General features: G+C 35.5%; 1 protein-coding gene across 2 annotated transcripts in view; it reads left to right on the top strand.

Annotated features, from left to right (window-relative positions):
* The window catches only part of LOC127628768 (ephrin type-B receptor 2-like), a 104,618-nt gene that overhangs the window by 84,729 nt on the left and 4,319 nt on the right, over positions 1–15,570 (top strand). Inside the window, exons 6-14 of one of the 2 annotated variants that reach the window (XM_052105636.1) lie at positions 3,523–3,647; positions 3,786–3,948; positions 6,313–6,421; positions 6,573–6,637; positions 10,703–10,825; positions 11,192–11,439; positions 13,534–13,749; positions 14,335–14,484; positions 15,257–15,450. In XM_052105636.1, the coding sequence (XP_051961596.1) occupies positions 3,523–3,647; positions 3,786–3,948; positions 6,313–6,421; positions 6,573–6,637; positions 10,703–10,825; positions 11,192–11,439; positions 13,534–13,749; positions 14,335–14,484; positions 15,257–15,450 (1,393 nt within the window). The remainder of the gene's footprint in view (positions 1–3,522; positions 3,648–3,785; positions 3,949–6,312; positions 6,422–6,572; positions 6,638–10,702; positions 10,826–11,191; positions 11,440–13,533; positions 13,750–14,334; positions 14,485–15,256; positions 15,451–15,570) is intronic. The other variant, XM_052105637.1, reaches the window with a different exon arrangement.

Genomic DNA, 15,570 nt, shown 5'->3' with positions numbered 1-15,570 from the left:
TTTGAGCTAATAAAAACCTTTTTTTTTTTACATGAATGCCAATAATATGTACCAGAAAAATAGTCCATGCCACTCATGCGTCATATTCCAAGTGTTCAGAAGGCATATGCTAGGTTTTGCAGCCAAACGATGAACAGTCATTTTGCGGTGAAAATTGTGACATCCGTTGCACATTCATGAGCACTGAGAGAAGCTCATTTACTTTATTTATGCTAAAAACAATGCAAGTCCTCACGTGAAGGCACACAGAACAGCCAGCAAGGGGAATTGCCCCATGCAAATTGCAATCAGCACAAATTGTTGCCATGTTACATAATTTGCATAATTCCTTTAGTATACCAGGTGCTAAAACAACACTGACAGTGCATGCAAATAAACAACATTGTCAGCCAACACAATTTATTCTTAGTGAATTCCCCTCTTTCTAAAAAAAACTACAAAAAAACATCTTTCCTCCCCTAAACAAACTCACATATATTATTTTAGAAATACTAGGCCTGTAGGGTTTGTAGGTATGCACATTAATGTTTTCAAGTCTTTATTGCTTTATTGTTTTAAGCTGTGATTATCTAGGAAAGAACTTTGTCATTTGCCACAGTGGAAATTCTTTCTGTAGAAAAGAAAGGTTCTGGGATCCTTTTCAGATGGAAACTCTCATAATCGGTTCCCCTTATTCTCCTCTAGAATACCACAAGGACATATGAATTTGTGTTTTTCAATGAGATTACCACTTGTGTTTCTCATAAATTGCAGTCAAAGAGAGCAGCCGAATGATGAAGTACCTCCTGCTGCATCTTTGGAAACCGATCACCTCATTAAATCAAGAGAACTTGATTTTCATATAATGGCTCTTCCGTTTTATTGCTGCATACCTGTGGTGGATTCCATCCAGAAGTTTAGGGGTTTCTTTACTTGAACTTGAGAACACTGCTTTCTCTTTAAAACAATGTGGTGTTCATTCAAAGCAATCAAGCTTACTTAGAATAAACAAGATTCAATGGTTGAATGGAATGTATTGAAATTGTTATGGCCGTGTTCATTTTGCCAAGTAATTTTAGTTTATATAAACTCATTTTATAAGGATTTTCAGGATCTTGCTGGTAAATTGTAACCAAAGTCAATAATTGAATATTGTGTTCTGCTCTGAGACTCCATCAAAGCAAATATTTCAACATTTGAGCTAGTAAAAAAACCTTTTTTTACATGAATACCAATAATAATGACAAGGCCCAGGTGGGAGCTTTTTTGCTTTTCTGCACTGATTTTGGTGGGAAATATGGTAAAATATGTTAAACAGAGCTATCAAATTAGCCAAAGTATTTATGAACAAACACACAAGGGGCAGTGGATGCGTAGAACTGTGCAAATGGCAGGTTTTTAAATACTGCAAAAATCTGTTAAGCTTTCTGTGGAGTTCTGTATGCATAGATTTCGTGATAATGACCGGAGTGCAGCACCATCAGTGTAACCGAACAGATTTGTAATTAATGGGGGTTAAAATGTTACATGTGTCTGATGAACTAAATTGTATAATTGTTTGAAATGGTTTGTCTTCCTATTTGAAGTGCTAGTCTAATCACATCTCTCATTTCTAGTCTTGTTTGGTTGAATCTCGCCAACATACACAACGGCACACTCAACTCTTAACAGTTCCATCCTCTTTACATACCATCCTTGAATTCAATGCAGTGAATCAAAACATAGACCCTGCTCTATTCATTCAAACAAACACATGGAAAAACCCTTAATCAAAGCCCAAGATTGAAGTTTACAGTGAAACTAATTAGCAAAAGACATATATTTTACACAACATTGTCTGTATAATATTTCAGAGCTCTGGTCAGCAACAGCTACAGTATGTGAAAGAATTTATAACAACCTGAGGCCTTGAACTCTCCAAGTAATCAACTTTATCCCAACTATACATTTAAATCGCAAAGCATATTTATATGGCTAGTTTTGTAAGGATAGTTTACCCGAAAATGTACGTTTTATCCACGTTGTTCCACACCCATATCCACCATTTTCCTGAACGTGCAAGTGTTTCCGCCATTTGCCTGTTTTCCATTTCCGGTCTCAAGTGTTTTCGCTCACATGGGTGTATATTCATAGCGGGTAATGTGATGTTTAAAGTATTGCCCAAAAATAAAAAAAATAAAACATGTATAGTGCCGATACACTATAGTTGAGATGAAATTTTTGTATTTTTTTTTATGTGTAGATATCATGAAGCGATGGTCCAAGGTTAGTTATGTTGATATCATTAACTACTTTGTTGGCTGAGTTGTTATGACAGCCAACAATTGTACAAGTTGAGCTTGAAATAAATTTTTTACTTCAAATAACACTTAAATGGTATTTGTTGTCCATCTGGATCTCTCATTTCGGTAGTTTTTACATTGCGTTGACTCTTGAGACCATAAACTGAAAAAAGGCAATTTATATCTTTATGTCGCTACCCAGTGGATGCGCCGGAAAACTGTGGATTGGAGTTACAACATGAGGGTTAGTAAATGATGACAGAATTTTTTTTTCATGTGACCTATGCCTTTATTTGCCCAGAGAGGCACATTTCAGAGTATGATGTAATGTGGATTAATTTATTTTCAAAATGACTTATATGCATTTAAAACATTGAAATATTGTGTTACCTATTATATTTTATCACGCATGTCTCAGGAATCAGTATTTGGCCCATAAACTTTCCTCCCTACACAGCAAAGCAGGCATGCCAGGAGCAAAACCTTGTGTACTCTGCTGCTGCGGCTGAACGCTGTTCAAGGCATCGATTGACTTTAAGGCACCGTGATTTGTTTGATCTTTAAACTGTGCGTGTAGTTTTACCACCAGCAACAGAGTTTGCCAACTTTCACGCTTGTATTTTTGCTTCTCTGAGCTAGTAAATGATAATGAAGTGTTGCATGGGTTTCCAGAGTCTTTTTTCCTGTCAGCCTGGAGCTGTAGCTGATATAATAGCTCCTCTCTACCCAAAACTGCACTAATGCCAGAGAACTGTGAGTGCTGGGCAGTAGCCAGCTAGTTTGTGAGTCCATGCTTGAGAACCATAGACATGGATATCACAGAGATGGATGTCATTGTATGGTGTTAATGGGAATCTTATGTGCTTTGTTGGAAATGCTGAAGTGAGTAGGGGAAATGTATATGCCGTTACAGTGCTTTCCAGATGTCAGTGCAAAATCACTTTTTTTTCATTATTCACTCTCTGCATTCATTATTTAAATTCCAGACATAATTAAAAAACACTTTATATGGTGGTGCCAATGGTCTTACAAACACAAAAATCAGATATTTGTTTATATATATTGCGCTTATACTGCCCATGAGACCAGGCGGTAGATGGAATTTTATTTAGAAGAGATGCACAGTATGTGTACATTTATTTTTGTTGATCATGGCAGCAGTAATTCATCAAATGGTGAAGAAGAGCAGTCATTCTTAGTGAATTCTCTCCTCTTTCTGTTTACCTTTGTTTATTTCCCCTTTTCACCATTCTCTCTGTAGCCCCATCTGCTGTGTCCATCATGCATCAGGTCAGTCGGACTGTGGATAGTATCACATTGTCCTGGTCCCAGCCAGACCAGCCCAATGGAGTCATTTTAGACTACGAACTGCAATATTATGAGAAGGTAATAACTCACCTACTAACATACTGAAAATGATCCAACCTGGAGGAAATAGAACAAAATCATTGACATTTCTTCTAACATGTGGACCATTTTGTTATTGTAAACATCACTTTAATTAAGATCTCTGATCTCTCTCAGAATATGGCTGAGTTGAACTCCTCTGTATTGCGGAGTCAGACTAATACAGCAGTTATCCGGGGCCTGAAGCCAGGGACCATCTATGTGTTCCAAGTGCGAGCCCGCACAGTGGCAGGTTTTGGACGTTTTAGTGGGAAGATGTACTTCCAAACTATGACTGAAGGTATTGGACTTTAAGAGTCTTTTAACACCAGGAACACCAATTTTGCTATTCTACTTACGGCTTCAACTGATACATTCTGTACAGTTCTGTACAATGTTTCCTCTAAGCAAGGCAGAAAAATAAGAAAAATACCTAAATGTCCTGGAAAATTATTATTTGTCCCGGAAAATATTTTCATATAATAAAACTGTTTGACTATGCTCGTTTTTTTTTTGTTTTTTTTACATGTACAAAACCATTGTAATGATCGGGACTCAGGATAAGTGTCTAATACACACATTTTTAAACAACAGCAGTGGTTGATTGTCATGAACAAAACCATGTCACATACATTCTCTTCTCATCTGCTGTCATCTCTGCTTTGCTGCAATGGAATAGTTTAACAGCATTACAAAGCTGAACCTTTTTAAGTATAATGATAGTATGATGATACAGTGCAAAATGTGATTTTACTTTAATGTGACGTTAACTGCAAAATCGTTGAGTTGAGTATATGATTTCACATCCTGAGGCGGTTGCATGGTGATGTGACCTTTACACCTTATTCAATGATCGGAGTCAGCTTATCCCACCGCTACCACCTGAAGGGCAATAAGATTTCCTCAATGTGGAAAACATGGATGAAATCACTGATACCAATTTCATTAGGTATAAAGCTGGGAATGTCATGGAATATAACATATTTGGGGCGAAAATGTATGTTTGAATGCACAAATATTTACATTAAAATCACAATATGTCCTAGTTTATTAAACCACAAAAGGCTGCAATTTAGTTCAATAAATATATAATCTTTATGTTCTGCACACTTTAAAGTGAAAGTGTGAAGCTGGCCACTCATACACCGAAAACACCTCATCGTGATCATCACACACGCTCTGTGTGTGTCTGTAGCTTTTGGGGGTTTAGTAATCACACTTGGCCATGTAGTGAACTGCTTATCTGGTGGTGATATACTACTGCCTAAAACACAAAGAAATGTCAAAATAAAAGCTCGATTTAAATGACATGTAATGGGGAAAAGACACAATATATTTCTACTGTATAGTAATGTAATATTTACTGTATTTGAGTGTTTCAGATTGTGCTGTGAGGATTTTGCACAAAAAAAAAGCAATTTTGAGAAATAAAAGGAATTAAAATGATTCTATTTTTATTTGATTAAAGTTTAAAATCATTAATTTTATTAAACATGATTTTGATAATACAATTTTATTAATCTCTCGAATAGGGAATTTAGAAAAAAATAACTTGAGTGTGTTTTTACTTAAATATTGAACCGTTGGGCGTAATATGTCCCGGAAATGTCATATTGTGCCTTAAAAAAAGAGGCAAACCTGCTTGATACACTATGCATTATGAATTATATATTAATAATAATTACATTTAATTCATTTAATTATATTTAATTATTTATAATAAATAATACATTAAGAAATTTTATCTTGCTCAGCAAGAACAAAAATGTGAGGAAATGTTTTTTAGGTACAGTTCAAAGAAATTGTCAACAGTTGGTTTGATCACTTGCAACAGTCTGGCAAATACTGCTTTCCCATCTCTGGAATGACATTAGGCTCATTCAATTGGAGCACAACTATAGATCCCTGTGCCAAGGGCAAAGCCAGAAACATATGTCAGTGGCCAAGCCATCACAGCATGCTGCTTATTCCCAATAGAAGTCTAAAACATTGAGCCACGTTCATTTTGACTGCTCATCTGTGACCAAATGGAAATGAAAAATTTGACAGCAGGGAGTACTTTGCTACTTGGAGGCATGTGCATTTGTGTTCAGCAGACATTTATTCTGTGGAGTACCTGACAGAGCCTATAAATTGACTGTCGACAAATTATTATTATGAGAATGTCACACATGTGAAGGAATAATTGATAGCAGAACACTGAATTATCGAAAAATGTAATGCACACACTTGTTACACTACAGATTAATCTTTCTTAGAAGCAGCCCTCAGCAGTTACTTGATCCTAGGCATTTAAAAGCGGTGAAGGGATATTTTTTCAATGTTAAAATACTTTCTCCTATCCCATCTTAATATAAGGTATAGACAAAGAGTTTGTAGGATAATTTCCCTGAAAAGTATAAACAACATGGTTCAGTGGCATGTTCTTGGTTAAAACATATTCTTGGTTAAAGCAGGAGAAACCACTGTGATTCCTGTAGAACAAGTTGCGCATGCATATACCCATTATAATCAATGAAGCTGTCTACACTGGAAGTGTCCGCTGTGGTGCGTCGTCACGCAGACAGTAAACAAATGTCCCATTCCATTTTACTTTTGTTACATGTGAATAAAAATCTGATGTGAACTGATCTGATTTCTGTTTTTACCTTGTCTTTGTCTGAAGACGAGTATAACTCCAGCCTGCAGGAGAAACTGCCCCTCATTATCGGCTCAGCTGCTGCTGGAGTTGTTTTTCTCATCGCTGTGATTGTGCTCATTATTGTCTGTAGTCGGTGAGTCTGTTGGTAATCATGATCTGGAACAAAACTGAGTTATAAATGATGAATGTTCCATCTTTTTCTTATAGACATCTCTTCGCAGAAGTTTTGAGTTTTAGCACTTTTTGTTCTGACCTTTTCTCATTTTTTTTCTGTTACTCATCAGCAGAGGCAGTGACAGGACTGACTCTGAATACACCGACAAGATCCAGCATTACACCAGCGGTCACAGTGAGTAACCATTCACTGACAGATTTATCCACCCACAGACAGTAAACACGTCAGCACAATGGATTGAACTGACTTACACTTTAATTTGTGCTTATAATATTTCCTCGATCGTATTAAACAAGATACTCAAGTCATTAAACGGGAAGAGCAAACTGCGGCACAGCACGTGTAAAAATAAATATTAAACCACTGCATGACATCTGAATGCATCAGTTCCAATTCGAAGATGTTTATCGTGCAGTATCATGCTTTGAACTGCATTGTAATGGTCCATATGACATTGGTAGAATATGCACTAAATCTAGTTAACCCAGCATCTACAAACATGCAGAAAGCTTAATTCAGTTCTGTTTTATGTCCTCTTTCAGAAGGTTTATTGCTTGCCTTGCACATTATCTAAACACTTTCAATGTATTATTTAGTTTGTTTGCTATGTACATTTGCACATGCCTTGCATGAAGTGCCATAGAAAGAGTCAGTGCCATGTTTAATTGATGCGATGTTGAACCATAACTGAAACAATACACACTGTCCTTTCAGACTGACAGAGTTTCTGCAGAGCAATGAAATGCAGCTCTGTACATAAAAGAACATGATTTATGGGTTATCATATTGATTATTTCTTTCAGCATTGTATAAATAATCCATTCGTCTTTCTTAAGTAAAAGTAAAGATACCTTCATGAAAATTTACTTAAGTAAAAGTAGCTCATGAGAAAAATACATAAGTAAAAATACTGTATTAATGTAAGTGATTTTAAATGTACATAAGTGTCAAAAGTACAAGTAAATGGCATAAATTACAGAACAGCTAATAAAACCCATTTCAACTTGTTTTATTGGCGGTTTCATTTACTCACCCTCATACCATCTCAGATGTGTATGACTTTTATCTTCTGCAGAACACAAATGAAGATTTATAGAATATGAATAGCTCTGTAGGTCCAAACAATACAAGTGAATGGGAACAGAAATTTGAAGGTCCAAAAAGGAGATAAAGGCAGCATTAAAGTAATCCAGACTCCAGTGGTTTAATATATGTCTTCTGAAGAGATCTATTTGGTGTAGGGTAAGAACAGAGCAAAATATATCTCCTTTTTCACTGTATATGTCAGTGTTTCCCAACCACTGTGCGGTGGCACACTAGTGTGCCGTGAAAGACTGTCAGGTGTGCTGTAGAAAATCTAATGATCAAATTCCTCAAAATAAATAAATGTATGAAAAAAATTATGATTTCAGGGATCCAAACTTCTCACCTTTCGGAGAAATTCACCGTTTTGAAACATGAGAGTACTAAGCAACAAGAAATATTGAAAAACTGTCCAAATTTGCGAAGAGGCATTGCGTTTCTCATAATTTCATTTAATTATATATTACCTTATCATTTACAAATATCAGAGACCCCCGTTATTGAACTAATTTAAATTCACCAAGAAAACGCTGCGACCTAAACATAAACGAGTCCTTTTATTACTTTCTGCTATCAAAGCAACTGCAAGCTCTCTCTTCCAAATACATGTTTTCAATGTTTATTATGCACACCTCCTGCTTTTTTACGTGGTAAACTCATATAATCGCCCCTCTGTGATGCTTTCTGCAACTCTTTTCATGTGGAGGGCGATGCGGTGCTTGACGCTGGCATGAACGGAGCATTTACGCTTCGACTCAACTCATGTGAAATGCGCTTTACAATGACGAAAAGACATTATTGAAACTCAAAAGGATTATTATTTGTCTATTGGTGTGGTCTTTTCTGATAAAAGTTATGCTCAGCAGTTTAAATAGGCTACTGTAGGAAAATGATTCCGTAGATCTGCTTTGTGTTTTTAATTCTTATACTGAATTCAGTAGATTTGTAGCCATGCAAGTTTTAATTAAGGAGAAGGTAAGGACTTTATTGATACTCACTATTATTAGACTATTATTGCTGTCCTTTTGGATTAAAAATAATGCTCAGACTGAAGGAAGACTATAGATCTGCTTTGTTCTTTTAATGCTAAAAACTCTGAAGCCTCTTGGTAGATTTCGGTCATGATCGACTCAAAATTATTCGCTAACTCACTCATAGCACATAAGATGCTCATTTGTCTCCACCTAGTGACATTTCCAGAAGGGGTCTGAACTAATCAGTTAATCAAATTGAACAAATTTGTGACACAGAAGCAAGCCTCACCAAAACACTCTTTATTTTGCAGCTAATTCTGCACAATTGTAAACTTGAATAAACTTCAATCACTAAACTAGCTGGAATTGATGCTTTTATCTTATTCTTAAAATAAATATCCCCAGACATTTTTTTTATAGACCAGTGATTGTCTTACCTTTATTTTGCATGCCATTAATTTGTTGTGGCATTGCAAGAACAAATCTAAAAATTAGAAAATAAACAAATTTGTTGTTTTTTCATTACCCATTTTGCACTCTTGCCACCTGTGACCTCACACAGCATAGCCTACCTATGTGACCTTTTTTTTTTTTTTTTTTGCATAGCCGAATTTCAAACATTACAAGTAAACACACTACAAAGATGAACAGAAAACATGGAAAAGTTCTTGAAAAGGAAAAATATTGACAATGGTTAGCCTATGTGGGATAGTGGTGTGCCGTTGAATTTTTTTGTCGTAAAAAGTGTGCCGTGGCAGAAAAAAGGTTGGGAAAAACTGGTATATGTTGCCATTGCAGTCTTAAGGCACGATTATGATTTCAAGCTCAATTACACTTCCGAGTGCTGCTTGACACATGTGCAGAGCACAAAGTCATACATATCTGTGATGAGATGAGGGTTGCAAAATGATGAGAGAATTTTCATGTTTGAGTGAACTAACTAGCCCTTTAATGAAGTGTTCAAGTCACGTCAGTATGATCATGTATAAGAGATTAGCGTACATTAACACCACTACGAAGTCGTAAATCTAGTGAGATTGTATTAGGAGTGCTGATTTCTCTGAGATGCTAGATACAAAACTACAAAGAAAACACTGAACACTATAAAAGGTAAAACAAAGAAGAATAACACTGGAAGGCAAAACAAAGAAGAACAATAAACATATAGGGGATGTTAGCAGTGCAATGAGGGATGGTGATCTGAAAGTCCTTGATGAGGTGATCACAGCTAAGCTTGTGATTTTGTTTTATTCAGATTTGTGATTCGCAAAACAAATGATTCGTAACGCTTTTTGAATCGTTTTGATTGGTTCAAAAGAATCAAATTTAAAAGATTTGACGCAAATGATTCTTTCGCTAATCAGACGTCACTATTGCCGATCTGCCTGTATTTGTGCATACACAGCTTGTTATTTTTTGCTGTGTTCAGTTCCAAAAGTAACCAAAGGGGCTGGAGACATTTATTGGAGTAAAAGTATCAATTTTGTAGTAAAGTACAAATATTGAATAACTGTACTGAAATACAGTACAAATACTTTGTTACTATACACCTCTGATTTCTTTTAATAATGGCCATACATTATAAAATGGTTATTGGGAGATGGCAAATCAGAATCATTACAAATTGTATTATCATCCAATCTGATTTACGAGTAGAATCACATTTACATCCAAATGGTAATTAATTTAAATTAAAGCAAATCCCAATTTATAGCTAAGAACTGTTTAATTTGTCTAAATTTAGCCATACTTTATAAATAATTGCTGGTTTGTTTGTTTGCCTGTCACTGCATGTGGAACTTTAATCAAAGCAGAAAGATGCATTTTTTAAAGTAGTTTGCTCCATTATTTTATGCTGCTTTATAAAAGCCTATAAAATATGTGTCAATAAAATAAGTTTACAGTTAATTGCTTTACGTATACTCAACACATTTTCTGCTGTGTTCAGTGTGCATTTCGTTGCAAAGATTGTCTCAGTGCACAAACTCTTCTGCTACGCAGCACCACGCCTCTAACGCGGGCACCGTTAACCCATTCTAAACTTTACGTGTGCAATGTGAAAACAGATTAATAATATTCACAGATATGTTCTTTGTTTCTTAAAGTCTTAATATACAATATTTACAATATAGTGCACCTAATTTTTCCTATAAACACTGCAGCTCCTGTTTCTCTTTCTAAGTGTCTCCAGGAATGAAGATTTACATTGATCCTTTCACGTATGAGGACCCCAATGAGGCAGTGCGGGAGTTTGCCAAAGAAATAGATATGTCCTGTGTGAAGATCGAGCAAGTTATTGGTGCAGGTGAAAATCACTGTTCAAACTGGAATAGTAGATTTAATACAACTTTACCACTGCAATAGATCTGGATTACTAAAAGTGCTGAATTTCAGTTCATCCAACCATCTTTGCATCTCAGCTGGCTACTGGACTGCATATAAGAAAATCAACTGTTAATCAACAAGCATATGCAATTTAGCAAATCAAGCCTGCAGTTTTTTGTGTTCACACCTTTAATTATATTAAAAGAGCAACAAACCTTTAGTAAACCAGACTACTAATTTAATTATTTTAAGCTAAATTAATTATGTTAGATAATTTAATTATGCTTAATTTCAACATCAACTGGTCTGTAATGTGGGATAAATTAACTCTGTATTTTTCTGTCAGGTGAGTTTGGAGAGGTATGTAGTGGTAACCTCAGGCTTCCTGGGAAACGGGAGATTCTGGTGGCCATTAAGACTCTGAAATCAGGCTACACTGAGAAACAGCGGCGGGATTTCCTAAGTGAAGCCAGCATCATGGGTCAGTTTGACCATCCCAACATTATCCACCTGGAGGGAGTGGTGACCAAGAGCACCCCAGTTATGATAATCACTGAATTCATGGAGAATGGATCACTTGACTCCTTCCTTCGGGTATGTTTCATTGTCTGTGAAAAGAAATAGAGACAACAACATTAATTGTGCTGCATGTGATTGTTAAAGCTGAAGTGTTATTTATGTGCCACTTGCATCACCAAAGGAAGCTTCATATTAATTACTGTTTTCAAAAAGATATCCCATACCCAACCTATCTGACATTGGTCAGAAAAATAGATATTCCCTCCCCAGACTCACACCATTGGTTGAGCCATTGTTGCGGTGACGGGCTGGTCAGATGCTCAAACAAACAAAGCAATGTTTTGATAGCACCACACAGCCACAATTTCAGGAAATCAACATACAAATGGTTAACTTACTGCTGACTCTGTGTTTTAAGCTAAAATAGAATAAAGTATTTTTTAAAGCAGCTTTTATATTGGATTAGTATTTGGGATAGATTTATATCTTTGTATTTAATCAGGGTTGAGGTTATTAAAATATAACTTGTATTAAGGACGCTTGTCAACAGTCCTAGATGTTGTTTTTTCATAATTTTTATATTTTGTTTTTAAGTTAAATTGGGTTTATAATTCTATACATCTGGATATATAACATTCAAATAAAAAATAACCAATTATATATTAAAATATGTCAAAATAATTACAAAATATAAAACGATCTATTTAAATGTATAATGCATATTTTTACCTTTAGCCTGATGTTTCTCAAAATCCACATTATTTCAAATGTTTGTCTCACATTGTATGAAGTCACTTGTCCTTGGGCTGCTGTTTGCTGACCCGGATCCCATTGGGCAGGGCCCAGATGTGTCTGACTGGAGGCAGCTGGATGGAAGAGTTTTAAAATCCAGATGCTATGCTACAGGACTGTGACACAAGCTCACAGAACAATGTGATGCTAAAAAGGCTTTTTTTTTATTGTTAATATAGAGAAGAAATATACAGAGGTCCCAAATTGTATTTGGACACCTAAAAGCATTGTTCACCCAAAAATTTAAATTCTCTCATCATTTACTCACCTCATACCATCCCAGATGTGTATGACTTTCTTTCTTCTGCAGAGCACAAGAAAAAATATCTCAGCTCTGTTGGTCCATACAATGCAAGTGAATAGTGACCAGAACTCAGAAGATACAAAACTCACAAAGGCAGCATAAAAGTAATCTATAAGACTTGCATGGTTAAATACATGTCTTCAAAAGCAATAAGATAGGTGTGGGTGAGAAACAGATCAATATATAAGTCATTTTTTATTATAAATCTTCACCTTTGACCAGCCCAATTCAGTAGGTGGCTGAATGTGAACGTAAACGTCACTTCCACACCAGAATGTGAAAGTGTTGATTAACATAAATATTGATCTGTTTCTCATGAAACACTATCATATCACTTCAGACTATATGGATTTAACCACTGGAGTCTTATGGATTACATTTATGCTGTCTTTATGTCCTTTCTGGTCACCATTCACTTGCATTGTGAGGCCCAACAGAGCTGACATATTCTTCTAAATATCCTTATTTGTGTTCAGCAGAAGACAGAAAGTCATACACATCTGGGATGGCATGAGGGAGAGTAAATAATGAGAGAATTTCCTTTTTTGGGTCAACTATCCTTTTAAGCTACACTTCAATATACATGAATCTTTTTGCAATAGATAACAAAAAAAAATATTAAACAAAGTGGCATTTATTTCAAAGAAATATATAATAAACACACTTTTCAAGCTAAATATTTCACAACAATATGTTAACTTAAGTTTCAAATGAGAAAACTATAAACATACAGTTCAAAATCAATTATTGTCAGTTACTGTGGTTACTAGGACACCTCTGTGAACTTGAGGGGAACTGATTTCATCCTATACATCCACCAAAAAAATCAGCTTGACCAGCTAGTTAAAAGTCATTGCAAAAATGGCTAATGGGAAGTTGTTCTGAGAAAAGCTCTAACATGATTTGTTTGCAGATCCCACTTTGTATGATATTTGGTTTTATATATACAGTATATTCATATACATTTCTAAGTGTAGCTTTAGTGTCCAAATAGTTTTTGAGGACACCTGTAATTGCAAAGAATTTTAATATGTCTAGTTTGTATTTATTTTTTCTATTTTTTTCCCTGTTAGCAAAATGATGGCCAGTTCACAGTGATTCAGTTGGTGGGAATTCTGCGTGGCATTGCAGCTGGCATGAAGTACCTCTGTGACATGAACTACGTACATCGTGATCTGGCTGCACGCAACATCCTGGTCAACAGCAATCTAGTCTGCAAAGTATCCGACTTTGGACTTTCCCGCTTTCTTGAAGATGACACATCAGATCCTACATACACAAGTGCCCTTGTGAGTCCGCAACATTTTCAGTCATGGCGCCAATTTGAAGACCAAACCTGAATGCTTATATGCCAGTTTCCTTTAGGAATTTCCAAGGGATTGTTAGAATTGCACTTTTTCATTTATGAATAAAATATTCAAGTGATTTTTGTGTTTCTAAAAAACACAAGTTGCTAACAAGTTGCTACATAAGGACTAAAACGGTTGTCTGATTCATCAAGTACAGAAATCTGCATCCATATCTAAGGTGTAATCCTTATTTAGCAACGTGTTACCAACTTACATTGAAAATACAATTAATTTCATATTTGAGGTATGATTGTGTGTAATTTTCGTCCTAGGACAAAACGTGAAAGTCTCTTCAAGTATTGGCAACCACAGACCCTATTTTACTTAGAAAATTTAAAACAGCTATTTGCTATTCTTTTATTTGAAAATGCTAATACTCTGAACAGCTTTAATCTTCTGAACAGCACAATACATTGTTTATATGACCTAGTCCCATGGCCAGGGATATAGCCTGGCTTAATACCCCAATAAATACATTGTGTGTTAATTTCCTGATCTTTATAACAGTATTCATAATCTACACAGGGAGGGAAAATTCCAATACGATGGACTTCTCCAGAGGCTATCCAGTACAGGAAGTTCACCTCCTCCAGTGATGTGTGGAGTTATGGAATTGTAATGTGGGAGGTCATGTCCTATGGAGAGAGACCTTACTGGGACATGAGCAATCAAGATGTATGGAACTTTTCCTTATATGATTATGTGGTCATATACTGTCACGATTGAGTTAAAATATTGTAAGATCACAGTATTCATAAAGCTCATTATAGGACATGTGTATGAAGAGCTGGATAAGGAGGACCCCTAGTGCACCAATTATTTTATGAAAAGCCATCTGCAGGTTCATACAACAATATAAAGTGGGATCAAAAAGTCTGAGAGAGTATTGAAAATCTGAAATTTGAAATATAATTTAAATGTGGAAATAAATAAAGTTTTCGAATTTTTAAAAATTCAAAAAGTTATGAGGTAAAATGGATTAGAAATATTTAAGATTCTGTTCTATTTGAGATCACTAATTAAATAAGCAAATTTAGTGACATTAAACTTGTTAACTAATGTACAAAACGTCAGATTGCCTTGCTTCCATTGAAGTGCTCTTTGGAACATTCTCAAATCATGCTGGGATAACATGTATCATCAGATTTTGCACAAATCAATAGAATCCATGCCAGTTTGAGTGCATGCTGTCATTAAAGCAAAAGGAGAGCTTAACAAATTGTAATACATGTTTTAAAATTCATGTACATTTTTCATTTAATCTTTTCACATAAATTGTTATGCTGATACTATACTTTGTAATGCAAAATATTATTTTTAATAGTGATCTCAAAATCCCCAATGTATGTATGAAACGTTTAGTTTAGTGTGGCTCTATGATGTTTTGTTGTCTCTTGGAATTGCTTGGCATAACATGTTTAATTGGTAACTTCACTCCACTTCATAGGTCATAAATGCCATCGAGCAGGAATATAGGTTACCTCCTCCTATGGACTGCCCAACTGCACTGCACCAACTAATGTTGGACTGCTGGCAGAAGGACCGAAGCAACCGTCCAAAATTCGGTCAGATCGTGAACACTCTAGATAAGATGATCCGTAATCCAAGCAGCCTGAAGGCCACCACCCCACACTCTTCAGGGTAAGATATTTTATTCTGGGGTGAAGTCAAGAAATCTAGCATATGACAACAATAATTGTCCTTAGCCTGAGTCTTATAATCTAAGAAATTATAATCAATGTAGTCAGAATTCAGAAAAGT

Source organism: Xyrauchen texanus, chromosome 35, assembly GCF_025860055.1.
Source record: "Xyrauchen texanus isolate HMW12.3.18 chromosome 35, RBS_HiC_50CHRs, whole genome shotgun sequence".
NCBI classification, from domain to species: domain Eukaryota; kingdom Metazoa; phylum Chordata; class Actinopteri; order Cypriniformes; family Catostomidae; genus Xyrauchen; species Xyrauchen texanus.
Note: the sequence above shows the minus strand (reverse complement) of the source record. Positions and strands in the feature narration are given on the sequence as shown.